This window comes from Fringilla coelebs (assembly GCF_963513975.1).
Source record: "Fringilla coelebs genome assembly, chromosome: 9".
NCBI lineage: Eukaryota > Metazoa > Chordata > Aves > Passeriformes > Fringillidae > Fringilla > Fringilla coelebs.
This window is the reverse complement of record NC_140067.1, coordinates 8,762,816-8,781,389: the sequence shown is the minus strand read 5'-3', so window position 1 is coordinate 8,781,389 and position 18,574 is coordinate 8,762,816. Positions and strand designations below refer to the sequence as shown.

Below are 18,574 nucleotides of genomic sequence, written 5' to 3'. Positions count from 1 at the left end.
GGGAGTTCTCTGCTGGGGAGAACTGTGGGATCAACTGAACAAATGCAGCAAGGAAATCGCTGCTCCTCTATTTCCTGTGTAGCCTGAGAGGACAATGGGAGAAGAGGAAAAAACAGCTTGAAATAACAAGATTTCGCTGCACAGGGCTGGGGAGTGGTATGCTGAGGGAATGCATAGCTGGGCAGTACCCTGGGCTCACCAAGTCCCTTCTGCTGCTGCCATGGTGACCAGAGGATGTTTTGGCGCTGCTGTGGTGTCCTCACGCACCAGAAGGAGAGGCTGTTCCACCCTGTGACAAAGCACATTGTGTTGCCTTAGGAGTGGAAAATCCCACAGGCTTGCAGGCCAGGAGCAAACCCACCCTGGAGAGGCTGGTGTGTGAGATCTTTCCAGCACAAATGCCTCTCACGACAAGCACCAAGAACAACACTGAGCTGAAGGCCACAGCCCAGCCAACATCAGCCATGGTCTGTCTGCAGCCTCCTCTGTTGCTTTTGGATGGTGGATCCTCCCCATTGGGCCCCTCCCTGGGAAAAGTGCTCGGGCAGCTATGGATCGTGCATTGCAAAGCTCTGCAGGCTTCCAGCAGAGTGTGGAACTGGATCTGGAATGCAGGCTGAAGAGCCCTCTCCCCTTAGGGCTGAGTGGTCCTCTAGGGCTCAGTTTTCCATTGTCACGTCCCTTCTCAGCAGTTGTAAGAGTTTACTGCTGCTTTCTGTCACAATTTGTGTCAGCTGGGAATGTTCTTATCTTAGTTCTTAACTAGGGAAATTCATGGACTCTGAACAAATCTGTCTTGGGTGTCCTCAAGGAAACATTCTGGAGCCAGCAGCAATTTGGTAACAAACTGAGCTGGCCTTTTCCTGTGTCCATCCCAGGGGCACCCTTCCTTGGGGGGTGCCCCCTCAGCTCTGGCACCGCTGGGGTGGAAAGAGCTGCAGCTTGGGAAGATGCCTGCAGCTCATCCTGCTCCTGCTCCATGGTGCTGGCTGCAGGAGGAGCTTCCAGAAGGTACAGAGTGATGCATGAGAGCAGTGCCCAGCTCTGTCCCAGTCCTCATCCAGCCTCCAGGAATCCATGAAAGCGCTTCCTGAGGCAGAGGTGGGCTCTTTGCCTGTGTGACAGCGCCACAAGCTCTGTGATGGGCTGAGCAGATGTGGGAGGGTTTTCTCTCTGTGCTGGGAAGTGTCAGGGCATCAGGCTCCCACATCCTCCCACATCCTCCCACATCCTCCTGTGCTCTGGGATCTGTGCCCCGATCCTGCCCTTTAGACCCTTGGTGAATGTTTAACACAGACAGACACAGCTGTGTCTGGACTGACCTGGCATTTCAAAGGGCACGTTTTTCAGCAGGCACAGCTGCATTTCCAGATGGCTGGATGCTGCTGGGGAAAACCCTTCTCCTATCAGTGTGCCGGCATCTCCACATCCTTCGTGAATCCGAGGTGTGGCTCCTCCTGCCACCACAAGGCCACAAATCCAGGGGAACCTGAAGGAGGGAAGTAGAGGGATGTCCCAAGTGGAATCTCCACAGCAGAGACAGACCAGCCTGACTTGCAGGTCAATATTCACTTCTCCACATTGATTTTGTCCCCTGAACTGGTCTGAGACCAAGGTCAAACCCACTGGCGGAGCTCAGATGAAAGCCATGACCCTTTTCAGGAGGAGAGTCAGCCTGTAACAGCTGCTCTGGGGTTTCATTGTGGCATCCACAACATGCCCTTCACTGTGACCACCCCAGAAAAAGGCACTTAAACCAAGTCAGTGTCCCCTCCTGTCCCCAGCACCACCTTTGATTGAAATGATTCAAAACTGCACTGATTCACTCCCAGCAGGTTCAGCTCTCAAGCAGGCTGGGTCTTTTCTGAAATTCTTATAACTGAACTGTTTTTTCCCTAAATTGGTAAGAAACATTTTTCTCAGCTTTGACCCCATTCTGTTTGAAATGACAAAGAATAAATCCTGACAGCTGTGTCTTGGGTGGATGTCTTTATAATCAAACACTCTGATGCACTTTTCAAAACTATTTACAAAATGAGGCACGTTAACTATGCTGCTCTGAAAGAATTTTAAGGACATTTTACAAAATACTGAAATCATAGTGAAATGGGCTGGACCCCTCTGGGGAACTTGTTCAAGTTGGCTCAGAGGGTGAATGAATGTTTTCTGGGAACTCTCCAGTTTCTGACTCATTTCAGCCTGGAATATCCATTGGAAGAATAACACTTTCCTCAGTTCCAGTCCAGCTCCACCAGCACTCACAGAACATAAGAGCTGCTGAGAAACTTTCCCCTACCTAAGCTGCAACTTTCCAAACACCAAGGACATCAGTTGAAAGGTGAGGGTCTGTCCCTAATAACCCTTTTTCACATTGCCCAGCCAGGACCCTGTTGGCTTTTCCTGAATAAACTGTGATAGGATGGGAAAAGAGAAGTCCCACAGCAGCCCTCAGACCTCTGACAGCGGGGCTGCTTTCTCCCCTGACCATCCCTACATTTTTCCCAATACTTTCTGGGTATTGCACTATTTTCCTTCAGTTTTCCCACAGCCAAGTTGAGCTGGGGGGAGGTTGTAGGAATCCTATTTAGAGCTTGTCCAGCAAGGCAGGGACATGATCAGAAAGGGCACTGCAGAGAGCTGGTGGTTCTTCACCAGAAGTCCAGGAGCATTCCTGTTTCTTCCATCGTCTCTGGTGTCTGGCACAGGTCTGTCCCCACTGAGTGACAGCTGTGGCTTCAGTGCCCTGATGGTGAGGGACTGGGATGCTCCCAGCTGCTCCATGACTGGGCATAAATCTTGCAGCAGGAAGCTGGGCTTTCACTGGTCTCCCCTGGGCAAGCAGGGGATGTAGGAAGCTGCAGAACAGTGACAGGAAAGAAGCAAAACAAAGAGCCAGCAGGGTGAGACCCTGCTGGGAGGGGTGAGGATTTGTGCAGTAAACAGCTTTCAGAGTGAAAGAGTTACCAACCCTAATTCTTGCTTTTTCTGTTGTGTTTCAAGGGTGAGCCTTGCTATATTCAGGTGTTTTGTTTCACCTGCTTTTTGAACATTTGCTTTAAGCTTCTGCAACTACCACCTTCCTTGACACTTCTTTGAAGGGAATATCTGGGATCCTGGGAATGTTTGTGTCCCTGATTTTCTCTGCCACTGCCTGCTACACACAGAGCTCTGTGTGTTTTGGATGCTGTCAGGGAACAACTGACCCCCTCTAACCACTCATGTTCTGTTTTATTTGCTCCCGGTGTTGTGATTATGCAACAATGTGAACAGCAAACTAAAGAAAAAGTCCTGTGAAATAAAGTAAAACCAAATAAATACCCTGGATTTTATGATGCCTCAGTCTGTTAAACTTGCCTGGTTATTTATCTGGCCACAGAATGAAATGTGGATTAAGGAGGGCAGATTTAAATTATTAAAATCAAGAGGGAGGAACAAGGTTTAAAGACCACAACTGGGATATTGTGCTAAAGATGAAAGAAACTGGTAAAAACAAAGCCCTTTTGTCCCAGTCAGATTTGCACATAATTCTCTGGGTCAGACCACAGCCTGGACTTTGGTCAGTGCTGGGCAGCTGGACAAGCACTCTGCAAACACACGGTGCAGGGCTGCAAGGGCTGCACAGCCCCAGCCAGCACCCTTGGGAAGGAGCTGCATACAGCAGCGCTGGGCTGGAGGGTGTGGAAGGGGCTGACATCCTTCTTCCAGCTTGGAGGAGGCCTGCAGGAAGAACTCTGCTGAGAACTCGAAGTTATGCCCTGCCCAAGGCCTTTCTCTGCTGGTGTTTCAGCTCCTGGCCTCACCAGAGTGCTCTCAGCATCACCCTCCCCACTTTCCCCTACACTGGTGCAGCAATGGCAGCTGATGTCATGAACAACCTGGCTGGAGAAGGGCCCTAAATTTTACCAGGAAGGTGCTTTGCTGTCTGCCCAGCTGAGGTATTTACCTGATCTCTAAATTACTGAACAGACCCCTAACTCAGGTCCAAACATGTATCTTATTTCCCTCACACTTTTCCAACGTTCTTCTGGATGTCTTCTCTACCTCATCCCCTTCAGTGCCAGGAGAGTGTTGTGTGAGCATCCACACTCTCTACTGCAGCATCTGCTGGGTCCCAGCAGAAATTCCCTTTGGCTGCTGGGTCTGGAGAGAGTGCTGCAGAATCCTGAGATCTAGTGACTGCCTTGGGGCAGGAGAGAGGACAGCAGGAGGAACAGCAAACCTCTTCCAGAGCCATCCACAAGGAGCAGCTGGAATGCAGAGCACAAGTATGCCTGGAGAAATTTGTGGATGTGGTGGAAATTTGTGACAGCCTGGTCAGAGAGCAAGAAAATCAGACAGGTTTTCTCACGGCTGACTTGTGAGACTTTAGGGAATTGTAGAGAAACTGTGTTAGCTTGTTATTGTGAACAACCTGCAGGTGGTGTTTTCCTACTCTCTGTTTTCCTGTTCTTCTAAAAGATTGTTAATAAGAAAGGTGTTTTGGTAATTAGCCAATCAGATGAAATTGATTGATTGGCCAATCTGGTCTGTATGTATCAAACAGTCTATAAAAGAGAAAACTTTGGTATTAAAGCTGCTGCTGTGCAAACCACCCTTCTGGTGAGTCTGTGCACTTTCTTACTCAATAGCAACAGAAATTCCTTTTAGAAACAGGACTTTTTCACTTGGTTCAGCCTTGCAAAGATATGGAGGGACACAGGAGTGACGGACACAGACCTCTCCTTGCAAAACAAGCTCTGTGCACGCTCAGGTCTAGCCAGCGATGCTACCTGGGCAGATCTCTTATTTAATGGAGAGCTCCCACCTTCCCTTTGAGAGGACAGCCAGAGACCCCTTGCTCCTGGCCTGAGAGGCTCAGGGTCACTCCGCAGGCTGTCCCCAGGCCGGGCTCCGTGGCTGGTGCCCCCAGCAGCATCCTGCCGGGGCAGAGCATCTCCTCGGGGCAGGGTGTGCCATGGCACGGGTCAGAGGGGGTGACTCAGGCTGCGTGACTGTCACACTCCGTGTGACTCAGACCTGCTGCTGGATGACTGCAGCATCCCTGCACAGCCCCAGGGCGGCAGATGAGCACCAAGGGCAGGGTCACCCCTTCTCTGTCTCTGTCCCGGCACGCTTGGGGAAGGAATCACCCTAATGAGCATTGCTAATGATCGAGCCTTATTTCAACACACACTTGCTTGTTGCATCTCCTTCATCACTCCCCCTTTGTCCTCCAGCCTCTTCTTCCACCTTGAGAGTAAAGGTTGGGTCGAGAAACAGCACAAATTATCAGGCTGTGGCTGGAAGCACCAAGCAGTGGAATGGCCTAAGTGTAGCCACAGAAATGCTTTCTCAGTTTTCCCTGAAGTGTTTGTGGGCAATAAACTCCCATATTTTCCCACTGCTTAACTGGAAGAAATAATGAGGAGCAGGAGTGATGACAGACCAGCTAACATTTCTCTCAGCTTATGGTTAAACAGAGAACATTATGTTTTGCAGGACTCCCTGCACAGCTGAACTGCTGGATGGTGTGGAGATCTAGACAGCAAATGAGTTCAGGAAGGGGACAAGTTTGTGGAGGAGAGCTCTCTTGGCAGCTATTTAAACCCATGGGCTGACTGCAAGCCTTTGCCAAAAAGTCTCTTGGCCAAACAATGGCACAGCCAGAGGGGGAATCCTGCACTTACCAGGTTTTACTCTCCCACAAACATCTGCTCCTGCCCACTGTTGGAAGTAAAATATTGCAATAAACAGCTCTTTGATCTCACACCATACAATAAATAATATTAAACTGTTGTTATTGGATCCCTTTGGTCCGGCATTAACTCCTTTCTTTTGTTTTTTTTTGGCTCAGTTTAACAACAAAGGACAATTTAGACAGAGATGAGATTTCTGCTGATTACTTTTAAACAGAATTTAGTGCCACTTTATTAGAACATTAGCTCAGAGTTTTCAACTCACTCTCTACTTTACTTCACATCAGGTGGAAGGTGGCAGGGAGTGAAAAGCCATCCCACTGGAGGCTGGCTCCCCGAAATCACACACTTCTCTTGGCGCCACGGGCAAGAGCCTCCACCTCCTTCATGAAGCGCAGGCACAGCTCCTCCTGCCAGGGCAGGGCCACGCACTGCACGGCCACGGGCATCCCCACGGCTCCTGACACAGCCTGCAAGGGTTCAGGACAGTGCTGAGTCAGGGCACCAGGGCAGGGACAGGGCAGGAAGGGAGGGCAGGGCGAGGCGAGCGAGGGCACAGCTGCCAGGCTGGAACAGCAAACTGCGCTGCTAAACAAGCTCCCACTCCCTCTGGAGATGGACACCAGCCTTGGGACCGTGTCCCACAGGTGTCACTCGGCTGGTTCTAACACTTGAGCTCTTTTCCTGCTGACCTCTCTCAGCCTCCTGTCCCAGGGGTCTCCGTAGTGCCCTCGGTAGCGCTTCAGCTCTTCCTCGTCGGCTCCCGTGACCGTGCTGACCGGCACCACCCCAGCAGGGAAGTCCAGCACGTTGTACAGATGGGTGTAGGAGGTTGCAGCTGGGGCACAGAGCATGCAAAATAACAAAATTTAATGTGCTGGGTCAGCAATGACCTTCAGATGGTAACCTGAGCTGCAGGAATTGCGGAGTTGCTGGTCCAGAGGAGGCCCTGGAAACACGCTGCCTCAAAGGGACTTCTGATGGAGAGGTTTGGGTGACAGAGAGCACAGTGACCTGTGCATTCACCTGTCACTCGTGGGGAGATTAGATTCGCTCAGTGAGGGACCAATTCAGAGTCTGCATGTACCCCTGGGGAAAAATCCCAACTATCTTTTCAAGATATTCCTGATATCCAGTTATGTAACATCACCGTGGGGATTTTGGACCCCAAAAGGTCATGGCTAGAGGGATGGAGGACCCTGACTTGCTGGAAGTGATAAAAAAAGGTGTTTTTCTGCAAGTCACAAGCAATGAGCCTTCCTGCTGTTTGTGGAGTCTTGGGAAATGTGAGACAGCCGCATCCAAAAGAGCCTGGTGCTGTACCAAAATCTACCACAGCTGTCCTGTGGACACAAATCCTGTACCACAGCTGTCCCCACTGCCCCTCTCTGCTGCAGAAGCAGCTCTGGGGCTTTCTGCAGCAGAAAAACAGCAAGAACTCACCCACGATCACCTGGGACAGAGGGACCACTTATTGCTGCCCCAGAATTATCCCCACATCTTCAGCTCAGACCAGGTGGGCTGTGACAAGACCCACCCAGAGCCTCCCCTTTGCTTTCTCCCCGAGGGCAGAGCCAGCGCCGCGCATGGTTTGGGAAATGTCCTTAGGACCCGCGTGTCCTGCTGCAGCTCTGCCCACCAACACACCCTGGCTGGGGGCAGGCTCCTCAGGGACATTACCAAAGAGCTTCCCAGCGTAGCCATGGTTGAAGGCAGGCCCCAGCACGGGACAGAGGATCACATCCAGCCTCAGCTGCCTCCACTTCTGGATGAACTCCCTGCGGTAAGCCTGGAGGGAGAGGCACAGAGGGTGTCAGGGGTGTCTGCTGGACAGCAGTGGCAGATCAATGCTGACACAGGAAAAGGAGGGAGAAAGTCTTCCTGGATACAACAGAAAAATTATGTAAGATAAAATCTGAACTGTGCTTTGAAAGGGTCAAGGGAGTTTGTTCTTCCATTTTTAGGTTTCCTGTCAGAATACCATATGCTGCCCAGACCTAGACATTAATGCTAGGTGCGTGTTTCAGAACTGATTTATTTGAGTATTAACCCAGTCCTTTCCATGATCAGCTTTGTTTTAGAATTATATTGAATGGAGATCAACAGCAGTTTGTCTGGGTGACTAAAAAGTCGTATTTCCTAAAGGCTTTGGTTATTCTGGTATAAGTATTAAAAAACATGAAGCCAAAAGACTTCCACAAAACCTTCCTTCATTCTGCATGAGGATACAGGTAAGGAAAGGAAGGAGCAAGAGACATTTGGGCAAGCCCCAGGACATCCCCCACAACACAGGAGGCACAGCTTCAGGATTGCACTGCAGCTCCAGGAGTGATCCAGATCTGCAGTCTGGTTTGGCACAGCTTTGCTGAACATGAGGCAATGAATGAATCCATCCCCAAAGAGATGTCCCACTTTGTCTTAGCAAACAGACACAGATGGAACCACAGTTCTTTCTGCAGCCATTTCCTGGCTACAGGGACACATCTGTGCCATGGCCCAGCCCCTGTCCTGCACAACCCTTTCACAGCAAGTTTTCTGTGCAAGACTCTTCCAGCTCTCTCACAAAAGGCCCGGCCTTGGGGCTATTTCTAGTCTGACCTCAATTTCCACCTGCAGTCTGAGATCCTTCCTGCTGAAACTTCAACAAATGAGATGTGTTTCCAGGAAATACAGTCACTGCAGCTAACCTGATTTTTTTTTTTTCCCTGAGAGAAAAGCGGGTCACTAGCCAAAAGTTTTGAATCGGCTCTTGTTTGCAGCAGATGAAAACATGTGAATATGGTTTCACTGAGCTGTAACAATTCAAAATATCTCTGAAGCTTTCAGATCTTCTAAAGTGTTTTCTTTTTGGCTTTTTGTTTGTTTGCTTGCTTGTTTTTGTGGTGACTCTTTTTCGTGTGTGTTTTGTTGGTTTGTCTGTCTTGGGTTTTTTTGTGTTTATTTGTTGGGTTTGGTTTTCTGCGGGGGTTTTTTCAGGAATGGGAGAGGAATCTGTTTTCACCTTAAAAAAACCCCATGCCCATTTCATTTCAAACACTCCCACCAGTGACCAGGCTGCTTTTTAGGAGTTTTTCCTCTGCCCTATAATTTGTCAGACCTCAGTGCACATCCATGGAGTGGGTGGCACTGAGAGAGGCTGGTGGTGCAGGCTGGGGGGATGCTGCTCCTCAGGGAGGATTGTGAGGGTGTCCCAGGGAACACAGATCCTGTCTTGTGGGAGGACACCAAAACAGCCTCCTCAGCGTTGCAAAACACCAGCTGAAAGAGGATACTCTCTATAAATAGACAGAGGCAGCGGAAAATACCAGAGAGGAGAGGTGCTATTTAAACCCAAGGACAAAAATAAAATAAGGATAAACTGGAAGGGAGTAAAGAGCAAAGGAAACATGGAGGTTTCCAACCATCAGAGCAGAGACAAGAGGAGGCAGTCCATAAAACCAAATTGAAACATAAAACTCAGCTGATTTAAAAGAGGAACCTGGTCAGCTTGTGGCAGCACGGGATGCAGTTGTCCAGGAAAAAGCTTCCTGTCTGAGGTTCCCGATCTCAAATGAGTTCATAAGGAAGCTACCTAAGTCACAGGGTTCATATATCAAATTTTTGGCTCCTAATGTCTCTGCTTGATAGTTCAAGCAGATGGCCTCAGGTCAGAACAGTAACACCTAATACCTGAAATGAAGAATTCACAACAAGAGACAGAAAAGACAAAGTGAAGCCTCATTTTTACTGGCTGTTCTCATGCTGTTTTTGCTTAGACAGGGCAGGGCAAACTATGGTGAGTAATTTCCAACCCCAAGGCCATCACTGAGTGCAAAGCAAATGCTTAGAAACTTTGGAGACCTCTGACTATAGAAAGAAAAATAAAGTCACATTACCGCCACTGCTCTATGCTGATCCCAGAGGTTCTTGGCAGACCTGGAAAGGTGACAGAATTAATGAGCTTTGTGACAACAGAAAGCAATTAAGAAAATGCACAGACAGCCCATTTTTAAGGTAACTGCATGATCCTTCTGGGAATAAGCAATGGTACCACCCAGCTGATCCCCTGCTGCACACCTGCTTACAGGTACATCAAAAGAGCTTTTGTTAAAGCATGACAGAAGACCTGGATAACAATCAGTGCTCCAAATCCATTTGCTACCAGTTCGCTGTGTCTGTGCCTGTCTTGGAGGTGCAGGTGCCTCACACCACACTGCACGTGCAGGCAGAGACCTCTGCATCAGCTTGGCACCCAGACAGGGAAAACAGCCCTTATCTCCCTGTGCTGATCTCCAGGGAGTCATCCTGGCCCTGTCACTCTGAGGATCCTTAAGCTCCTAAACACCCCCTGGCTGAGCAGCCCTGGATTAGCCATGCTGAGCCCAGGTGGTGCAGAGGCAGCACACACCCACCCAGCCCCGTGGCAGGGCTGGCATCCCCCTGAGGAGCAGGTGGGCACGGCCAGGCACATCCCCTCTCTGCAGAGCCACCCCAGGGTGCCTTACCCCACTCCACAGAGGGCGCCGAGATCCCCAGCAATCCGTGGGTACTTTTGGAGGGAAGAGAAACACCTGGGATTAGTCAACAGCAGTGCAGCTGGAACAGCTGGCTACCCTGGGACTGCATTTTGGGCATCTGCCTTCTCCTGGCAGAAGGGGCTCTGAAGGACGGGCCAGTTCCAGTGAAGGGGGTTTACTCCCACAATAATTTACACATTTAATCACTACAGCTCTTAAAAATGAGGCTCTAGACCACACTACTAGTCCTGGAAATCATCCTCTGGATGTGGGAATGCTGTTTAGATCCTTGCTAGTGATATCCATGCTCCTGGAGCTCATTGCTGGAGGGGCTGTATGCTCACAGCCCATCATATTTCAACCTCCCCACGCAAAACTCGCAGTAAAGGCTGTCAGACTCACTTGATAAGTTCAGCTTGGGTTAAAAAATTAAATGTATTTCATTATGAAGCCCATCAGGCAATTAACATGAAGCAGCCAAGAATTCCTGGGTGGTACAATTTACCTCCCTGCACAAGCAAGCCTCCCCACCTTGCAGATCTCCTATAACGCAGGTGAGACACACCCACACACTTACTATGGGTTTCAAAATGATGGCCAAGATCCTTTTCACCAGAGCAGGAAGCCTGTAGGTATTGTACTGGGATTTCAGGTTGGGATCCACCATGTCTCCTTTGCTGGAAGAGCAGAGAGTGAAAAAGTCAGGACAAGTCACCTGTAGACAAGTCACAGAGCAACAGGAACAACAGAGCTGCTCCCTAGGCAGGGTTTGTCTTGGAGGGAAGTTGCTGGAAGAAAAAAATCTGCCAAGTTCAACAGAAAACACTGAGCAATAAATGCTGAGGCATAAATGTTCATGGCAAAAGGACAGATAAATCAGGACTTTTCTGCCTGTGTCATCAGGGCCATAAAAGTTCTGGGGGGCTTTGCCATGGTGGGGCCATGCACAGCCCTGGCATGCTGAGGTGGGAGAGGGGCTGGGTGGACGCCCAGCCTGCTCGTGCTAGAGTCACCCTGCCAGAAACTGCTCCTCTGCTGCTCATTGCTCAGGCTGCACACACAATACAAACATGCTGATGCAGCCACTGGCCTCACAGTTGCAGGTTTCACAGCCCAGGCAGCAATCTCACAGGGTTTTACTCACAAGCAGTCCAGCAGGTGGGCAGCCCCATCTGAGAAAATCCCTCTGGTGAACAGCTCATCCACCATGTAGTCAATCTTTGGCGGGGCAAAGGGGACAAGCTGCAAGAAAACCATCCCTGTCCAAGAGGCAGCAGAGGTGAGTGACTCAGAGAGCCCTCTGTGAGCCTCCCTGCCCCATCAGGGGTCACCAGAAGTCAGTGGGAAGTGGTGGGAGACTTGCACTTTCCTTGGCTGCTCTAGGACAGCAAGGACTCATTATCATCTGCCTGCTGTCCTTTCCCATTAGCCCTACACAAGTCATTAATACACATTGGGACCTGGCACAGGCTCCGCTCCTCCACATTCTTACAGAAGAATTCTTAGAAACTTCAAACCACCAGTTTTAAATTTTCTTGAAATTATTTTGCATCATTGGAGCAGCTGCCATAGAGAAATTTCCACTTGTGGAACCACAGAAAAATGTAGGCACAAATCAGTCCCTGGAGGGTCAACTGCTCCAACTTCCTTCCCACTTACCCACTAGGAAATCTACAAGCTGTGTTTAACAGCTGAGGGAACACTGAAACTGTTTTGAGCTTGATGTTTATGGGAACACCAAGCACGATGGAAACAACAGTGCTTGGGGTGAGATGGAGATATCTGAACATAATTATCACATCTGCCAGGCTGGAAATATAAACAAGATCACTCCAGTTTAGAAAACAGGCTGTTGCATTTGCCTTTCTCTTTTACCGGGAGCAAAAGCGGAGATGGAAAGTGATTCATCCAGACTTTGTCAGGAGCAGGGTAACAGCTCCCGGCAACCACAGGCATGGAAACTCACCGTGTGGCCTGCATCCTGGAGGAGCTGCCTCGTGTGCTGCACAGCCCTCCTCATGCTGGGCGAGGGCTGGAAGTAACCATCCCCTTCGTAGTACCCGACGCGAAGAGGCTTTGAGCCGGCGTAAACCTGGGAGAAGGGGAGCCCCCATTGCATCCAGGAGAGGAGCAGGACTGGGCTGCTCCCGGGGCTCAGGGAGGCACCAGCTGAGCTCTCCTGGGCTGGGGGAAGGATGGGAGGAACAGGGCGGGTGAAAAGCAGCGCTGTCCAGAACACAGCAGCGGTTCTCGGTGCGGTCTTTTCCACAGCACCTCCTGCCTGCCAGCCCTGCTGTGTGGCTGCTTCTTGTGCTGGGATCCTCTGTCCACAAAGGTGTGTGTTTCCCTGGTTCTTTGCTATCTTGGAAATCTAGGAATTTCTGGAGGTTGCTCCCTGTTGTTGGGCAGGTGGAGACATGGGAGAGCCTCTGAGCCTTACCTGCTCGTCGAAGGGGATGGGGGGCACGCTGGGGTCCAGCTGGAACATCTCCTGGCACAGCAGAGCCTTCATGCACAGGGCCAGGCTGTCCACGTCCCTTGCCATGGGCCCCAGCGTCCCTGTCACTGCGAGCACAAAGGGCTGTCACCTGTCACTGCAGCCAGGTGCTGGCACAGAGCTGCTGGTGGGGCTCCAGCATGGGGGAGTTTCAGGTCAAGGAAAAGAAGTGGGGAAGGAGGGTAATGAGCAAGGAGGTCCATCAGGAATGATCTGTCAGTCTCAGAGCAGAGGCAGCCTAATGAGCCTGATGAGCTCCTGGGCCAGGCTTCTGCAGATGTGAGGAGAGAAGGCTGCAGCCTTCCCTCCAACGCTGCCTGGCTGCAGCTGAAGCTGTCAGAGTCTCCTGGCAGCATCTCCAGGGAGACATCCCAGGCCTTTGGCACGCACATCTCACACCTCTCTGGCCAGGCATTGCACTGCCTGGTTCCATTCCATCATTGCACTGATTTCATCCTGCTGAGGTTCAGCCAACACCAGCCACAACACAGATCAGGACAGATGGTGCAAAACGTCACAGCATGAGGCTGCTTTAATAGAGAGGCAAAGGTTTGATGTAGCAACATGTCATCATGGACTTACCCGACTGCATTCCCATGAGAGCACCAACGACTCCCTGTTTGCTGGGAACACAATGGGAGAAGCAGATTAGCAGCAGGCTGGAGAGCAGGTCACCATGCTGAGCTGCAAACTTCCCATTTGCCCTCAACCAAATCCAGGAGGGCAAAAGATCCTGCAAAGACTTGACACTTCCAGGCTATGAAGAAGACTTGCATGGTCTGGAAGATGCTAAGGACAGTATTTATTAATCTCTTTTCCCTGCTGCAACTAACTCCTTATCTATGGGCAAGCCACCTCTGATAAACAGAAAACTCTTACAGGCAAAGCAAGGGCTGGCAAACATCTGAAAAGGAGATCATTCTGCAGTATTTGCTTTCAGCTTCTTGGCCAGAGCTATTAAAAACTGAATAAGTCTTTGTTGTGATACAGATTGAAGTCATCTTGTGTTATTAACAGAGCAAGTTCAGTGCTAACTTAACCCTGGAGGAAACCACGGGCACCACCACAGTTTGATGCACACCTTGCAGCCTCCACAGTGAGTGGCAGAAGGGGACAGGAGCTGGGGTGTACCTGATCCTGTTGCCCGTGGGTTTGAGGCCGCAGAGCCCGCAGAAGCTGGAGGGCAGGCGGATGCTGCCGGCCACATCCGAGCCGATGCCCAGGACGGAGCCTCCCCCTGCGATCAGAGCTGCCTCCCCTCCCGAGGAGCCCCCGGGGCTCTTCTGGGGGTTCAGAGGGTTCAAGGTCTGCCCAAAGATGAGGTTGCTGCAGTCGTAGCTGGGGAGAGGAAGATCAGCGGGTGAGTGAGGCATTTCTGCCTCTGCAAACCATAAATGCAGGGCAGAGAGCGCTGTGTGGGGATGGGTGTGGAATTCAGGTAGCATTGGCACGAAGCAGATTTGTTGGGACAGCTGAATTTAAGAAGGAAGAGGCATCAAATACAAGAGAAATCGATTTAGATCGGAATAATGAGCTCGGTTAGCTTGGATAGCGAGAGGCACGAGTCACAGAATTTCCATGAAGGCAAACATGGCATTACTTTATCATGGTCTGTGGGATGTTGGTTTTCACAAAGGGGATTCCCCCCTGGTGCTTGAGAATCTGGACAATGATGCTGTCTTCTTCCTTCACTTGGCCCAGAAATTTCACCATCCCTCCAGAGGAGATGTGGCCCTTGGGGATGGGAAACAAAGCTCTTTTTAGTGCAGGAGAGATGCTGTGACAAAACCAGACCTAATTCGTGATGCCTCTTGTGGCAAAGCTCCCACCTAACTTTTCTCAGAGGCAGAACAGGACTTGACTCTCCCAGGGAAAACCAGATCAGAACAGGTTACAAGTTTCTGGAGAAACCAAAATTGTAATCATAAGAAGGACAGGTTTGCTGGTCCCACAATATTGGACCCAGAACATCCTTGTCTGAGGGAACTCTTAGCCAGTCCTGTTGAGGATGGGACATCCTGGCCTGTTCCCAGACCCACAGCAAAAGGCAGAGGAACTGGGGATGCACCTTGCAGTTGATGTGGTCCTTGATGCTGATGGGAATGCCATAGAGCAGCCCCTTCTCCTTTTGCTTCTTCAGTTTCTGGAGCTGATCCTCACATCCATGAATGAAGTCTGTCACACAGTTCACCTCCTGATTCACCTCCAAAGCCTCTCCAGAGCAGAGAAGAGCAGCAGGACAGATGGATGGATGGAAGGAGACATTACATATTGAGTTTTCAAGCTGAATTTTCAACCTTCTCAAAACTTCAGCATTATTGAGATCTTACCTATGAACTTAATGTGTTTCTTTCTGAGATGTTTTTCTGCCCTGGATTCTGTCCTGCTTATTTGCCTGTGAGCCACCCTTCAGACATAACAGTATCAAAAATTGCAATCCCCAGCATTTCTGGCTCTCTCATCAAATGAGCTGATTTTTAATTTGAAAGCCCCACAGTAGGAGAGCCCTGCAGCATCTCTGCCATGCTGGAGGTATCACCCACCTTGTCCATGTAGGAGTAGAGGACACTTTCTGGGGACAGGGACCCCTCCTTCAGCTTCTCTGCCAGCTCCACCATTGTCAACGAGAGGATTTGGGAGGTCTGGGTGCCTGGGTTCTGAAAAGGGTGGAGAATTGGGTACAGGGGGAAGAAAAGGACAGAAAAAGGTTGGTCAAGGCTGCAAATACCCAATTCTAACATTTTCCCAGCAATCACCTTGAGTGGAAAATTCTAGGATTTATGCCCTGTAAACATGCAGACCTCCCACAGAGCACTGTGTGTGCTGGAGTGGGGAATTTACAGATGGGGAATTTGCTGAGTCTTAGTTCATAAAACTGGAACCAAAACAGGCAGAAAGCTGCACCTTGACTGGAGAGTTGCATGAACCTGTAGGAGTGGTTAGACCTGTCTCTGTTTACTCTCTTACAGGCCTTCACTCCCCTTCTAACTCTAACTCACTGAATAGCAGTTCAGCCAGCTAAAGTTTTACAAAATTTATCATTAACAAGGGGGGAAAAAAGCGTGTGGGCTGTCTGCAACCTCCCTTCCAAGAAAAGAACAGAAGGAGGTGTTTCTTCTGGGTTTAAGACAATTCCAAAGGCCGGACCTCCTAAAATCCAGGTGCTTCTTTACCCGGGCATGGGCAGGAGGAAATGGCTTTTGGTCACTGATGTGCAGATGTTGTAAGGTTGTGGAACCCCCTTGTACTCAGAGGAAGATGGAGCAGACAGATCCCTATGGAGGGGCAGAAGAAAGAGGATGGGAGAGGAAAGGCTTGGCAGTAAGGTTGGATGAGGAGAATGGACGTGGGAGGTCTGGGGTGGTGACCTGATTGAGAAGGTCCCAAGCTCCAACTTTTCTTTCATCCTCAGGATTTCCTCAATGGGTCTGTATGGAGAAATACTTAATTTACACAGCCTTTTGGGGCAGTGGAGGGTGATGACCCTCACAAAACCTTGGGCTGGCGATGCTCCAAAACATGCCCGTGCCCCATCCACCTTTCACAGAGAGATTGATCAGAGCTCCCCCATTTCTTTGGTCATCCAAATTATAATCCCTTCCTTGCACATACCCCAAATTTACCTCTTGTTTAAGCCTGTGAGCTGCCTTCTCCATTCTCTCCAGGGCCAGATGCCGAGACCTCCTTGCCTCCTCCATCTTCTGCTGGACCTGCCTCCTTCCCAGCCACTTCAGGAGCACCACAGCCGCAGCTGAGCTGCAGAGCAGAGCCGAGAGGGCACGGAGGTCTCCCCAGGACGGGTCCAGGACCTGCCACAGCCTCTCTTGGGTCATGATTTCTGTCTCTTAAGGCCAGCTGCAGACACCTGGCTCTCCCACCTACTCCTCAGAGGGCTGATGAATGCAGACTGTGCTCGCCTACAGAGCAGGATCAGCTCTGAAGCAGAGCTGCTTTAACAAAGTGCAGGAATGGACTTTGCAGAGCGTGGACTTTGAAAGGGTCTGGCTGCTGGAGCAGCACTGTGGGTCAGGCTGCAGAGCAGTGTGCTCAGCTCTCTCAGCCTGGGGGGTTTCCCAAGGCAGGGGTGTCCCCAGGGCTGTGTCTCCCCAGCCAGGGGCTGTGGCTGTACCTGGCTACACACAGAGCTGAATGCCAGCAGAGCCCAGCTCTGGGCTGGCCCTGCTATACCCACGTGTAGTAATTAATGGACACTTAGCCCATTAGCAAGCAGTGCTCAGCCACCACCCCTGTCCCTCAGGCAGCATCACCTGCAGCCCCATGAGCCTGGAAAAACATAGTCCTGCTGTCCCTCATGTAGGGAGTCAAAGTGTCCCTGTGAAGAGATGGGAGCTCGGGAGATCCAAGAGAAGGAAGGTGCAACAGTGATTGTGGAAATGAAGCGTGGGAGGAACTCTCTGAAGATGCCTTCAAGGAGTGATTGCTCTGTATCATTTTCAAGAAAAGCGCCTTTGAAAAGCATTTTGGCAACCTGAATCAGAGGGTGAGCACTTTTGGGAAATCCCCTCTGATGGATCCAGAGTCTGCTCTCCTGTTTCTAACCCCTCCTCCAGCCAGCAGAATGCCAAGGAGCTGGGCCATGCAGCCAGAGCAGCTGCCCCTTGCCATGGGTGCTCCCCTGCCCAGGACTGTTCTGTGGCTTAGTGCAAAAAGGAGAGGCTGAATAAACTGGGCTTCTCTCAGCTGTAAAACACATGCAAGCCCACAGGGAAAGGACAGGGGATGCCTCGAGAGCTCATTGCCAAGAGCCAAGGCAACCCCCCTGCTTCTGGAGAGATGCTGGCTGTGCTCCAGTCAGCAGGGTAGCACAGCTTGTAAGGGGAGAGCGTCCCCAGTAACCCTGGCTCTCTGCAGGAGGGGTCTCATTGGGGAGCTGGAGCCAGTGGTCCTGCTGCTCTATCATGTTACCTTCTTGCTGTTACAGACATGTCCTGTGGGATTATTGCTGTGGCAGCAGGGAGGCAGCTTGAGGAAGACGTGAGACCTTGCAGAGAAACTGCTGACAGGAAACTGAGGAGGATCCTCCCTGTTTGGACAGGGCAGGCAGCAAAACGAGCCAAACAGCTCAGTGGGGATGTCACCAACCCCTCCCCACAGACTGGCCCTCATTGCCCATCCCAGCCTGCAGCTGGCCCCTGTGGCAGCCTCACGTCCCCAGAGCCCCCCTCCCCGCCCGGTGCACTGTCCCATGGGCACGGCTTGCTGGAGGTCTGTGCTCAGGGCTTCCAGGGAGGAACAATTACAGGTTCAGGGTCACTGGTGGCTCCATGGTTTGGACTCCTGCACCCTGCCCACCTCCATGCAGGGAGAGAGTGGTTAAGCCAACAATGATGTGGTGCTTGGCTCTGGAGCAGGGGTGCAGGGGGCACTGCCTTTCCCCTTTCAAGTCCTCCAGGCTTGAATTTTAAAACAAACTTTTAACCTCATCCAGCATTTTCTGCATGGGAAGAAAGCACCTGTAACCCCACCCAAGCTCTTCTGGGCTTGGCTTTACATAGCATTCAGTCATGGGATGCCTGGAGCTCCCTCCTTCCTAAGCCTGCTGATAAAGAATGGGGGTCCTTGGAGGCTGCTTTCTCCTTGGCTGTGATAAACACTACCCCAGGCCCTTGAAAACACTCCATGCTTTTGCACGGTTTAAACCATGATAATACATTAAAAACCCAAACATTAGTCCTGCCAGAGCATTTTTTACAATCTGCTTTTGGCATTCCCACATTGGGAAAACACTTCTGCACTGTGGTATTCCTTTTGGAACACCCTTGGAAACCTGCTGCAAACAGCCAGTGCTGCCAGCCCCAGTGACAGGGGCTGCCAGTGCCTGGAAAATCCTGCTGGAAAACCTGGCAGGGTCCAAAGGGGAGGAGATGTGCAGGGCAGGCTGTCTG

General features: G+C 50.8%; 1 protein-coding gene across 1 annotated transcript; it reads right to left on the bottom strand.

Moving 5' to 3' along the window:
• Window positions 1-6,016: 6,016 nt before the first annotated feature.
• Window positions 6,017-16,679, bottom strand: LOC311156883 (vitamin D3 hydroxylase-associated protein-like; the record flags this gene model as incomplete). Its single annotated transcript, XM_084211190.1, has 15 exons — window positions 16,292-16,679; window positions 15,212-15,325; window positions 14,737-14,880; window positions 14,269-14,402; window positions 13,800-14,006; window positions 13,251-13,291; window positions 12,612-12,736; window positions 12,138-12,263; window positions 11,316-11,413; window positions 10,749-10,848; window positions 10,160-10,203; window positions 9,551-9,590; window positions 7,356-7,464; window positions 6,368-6,513; window positions 6,017-6,145 (listed from the first exon to the last, which is right to left on the bottom strand). Exons 1-15 carry the CDS (start codon window positions 16,499-16,501, stop codon window positions 6,017-6,019), a joined length of 1,767 nt encoding a protein of 588 aa, XP_084067316.1. The 5' UTR covers window positions 16,502-16,679.
• Window positions 16,680-18,574: the final 1,895 nt, after the last annotated feature.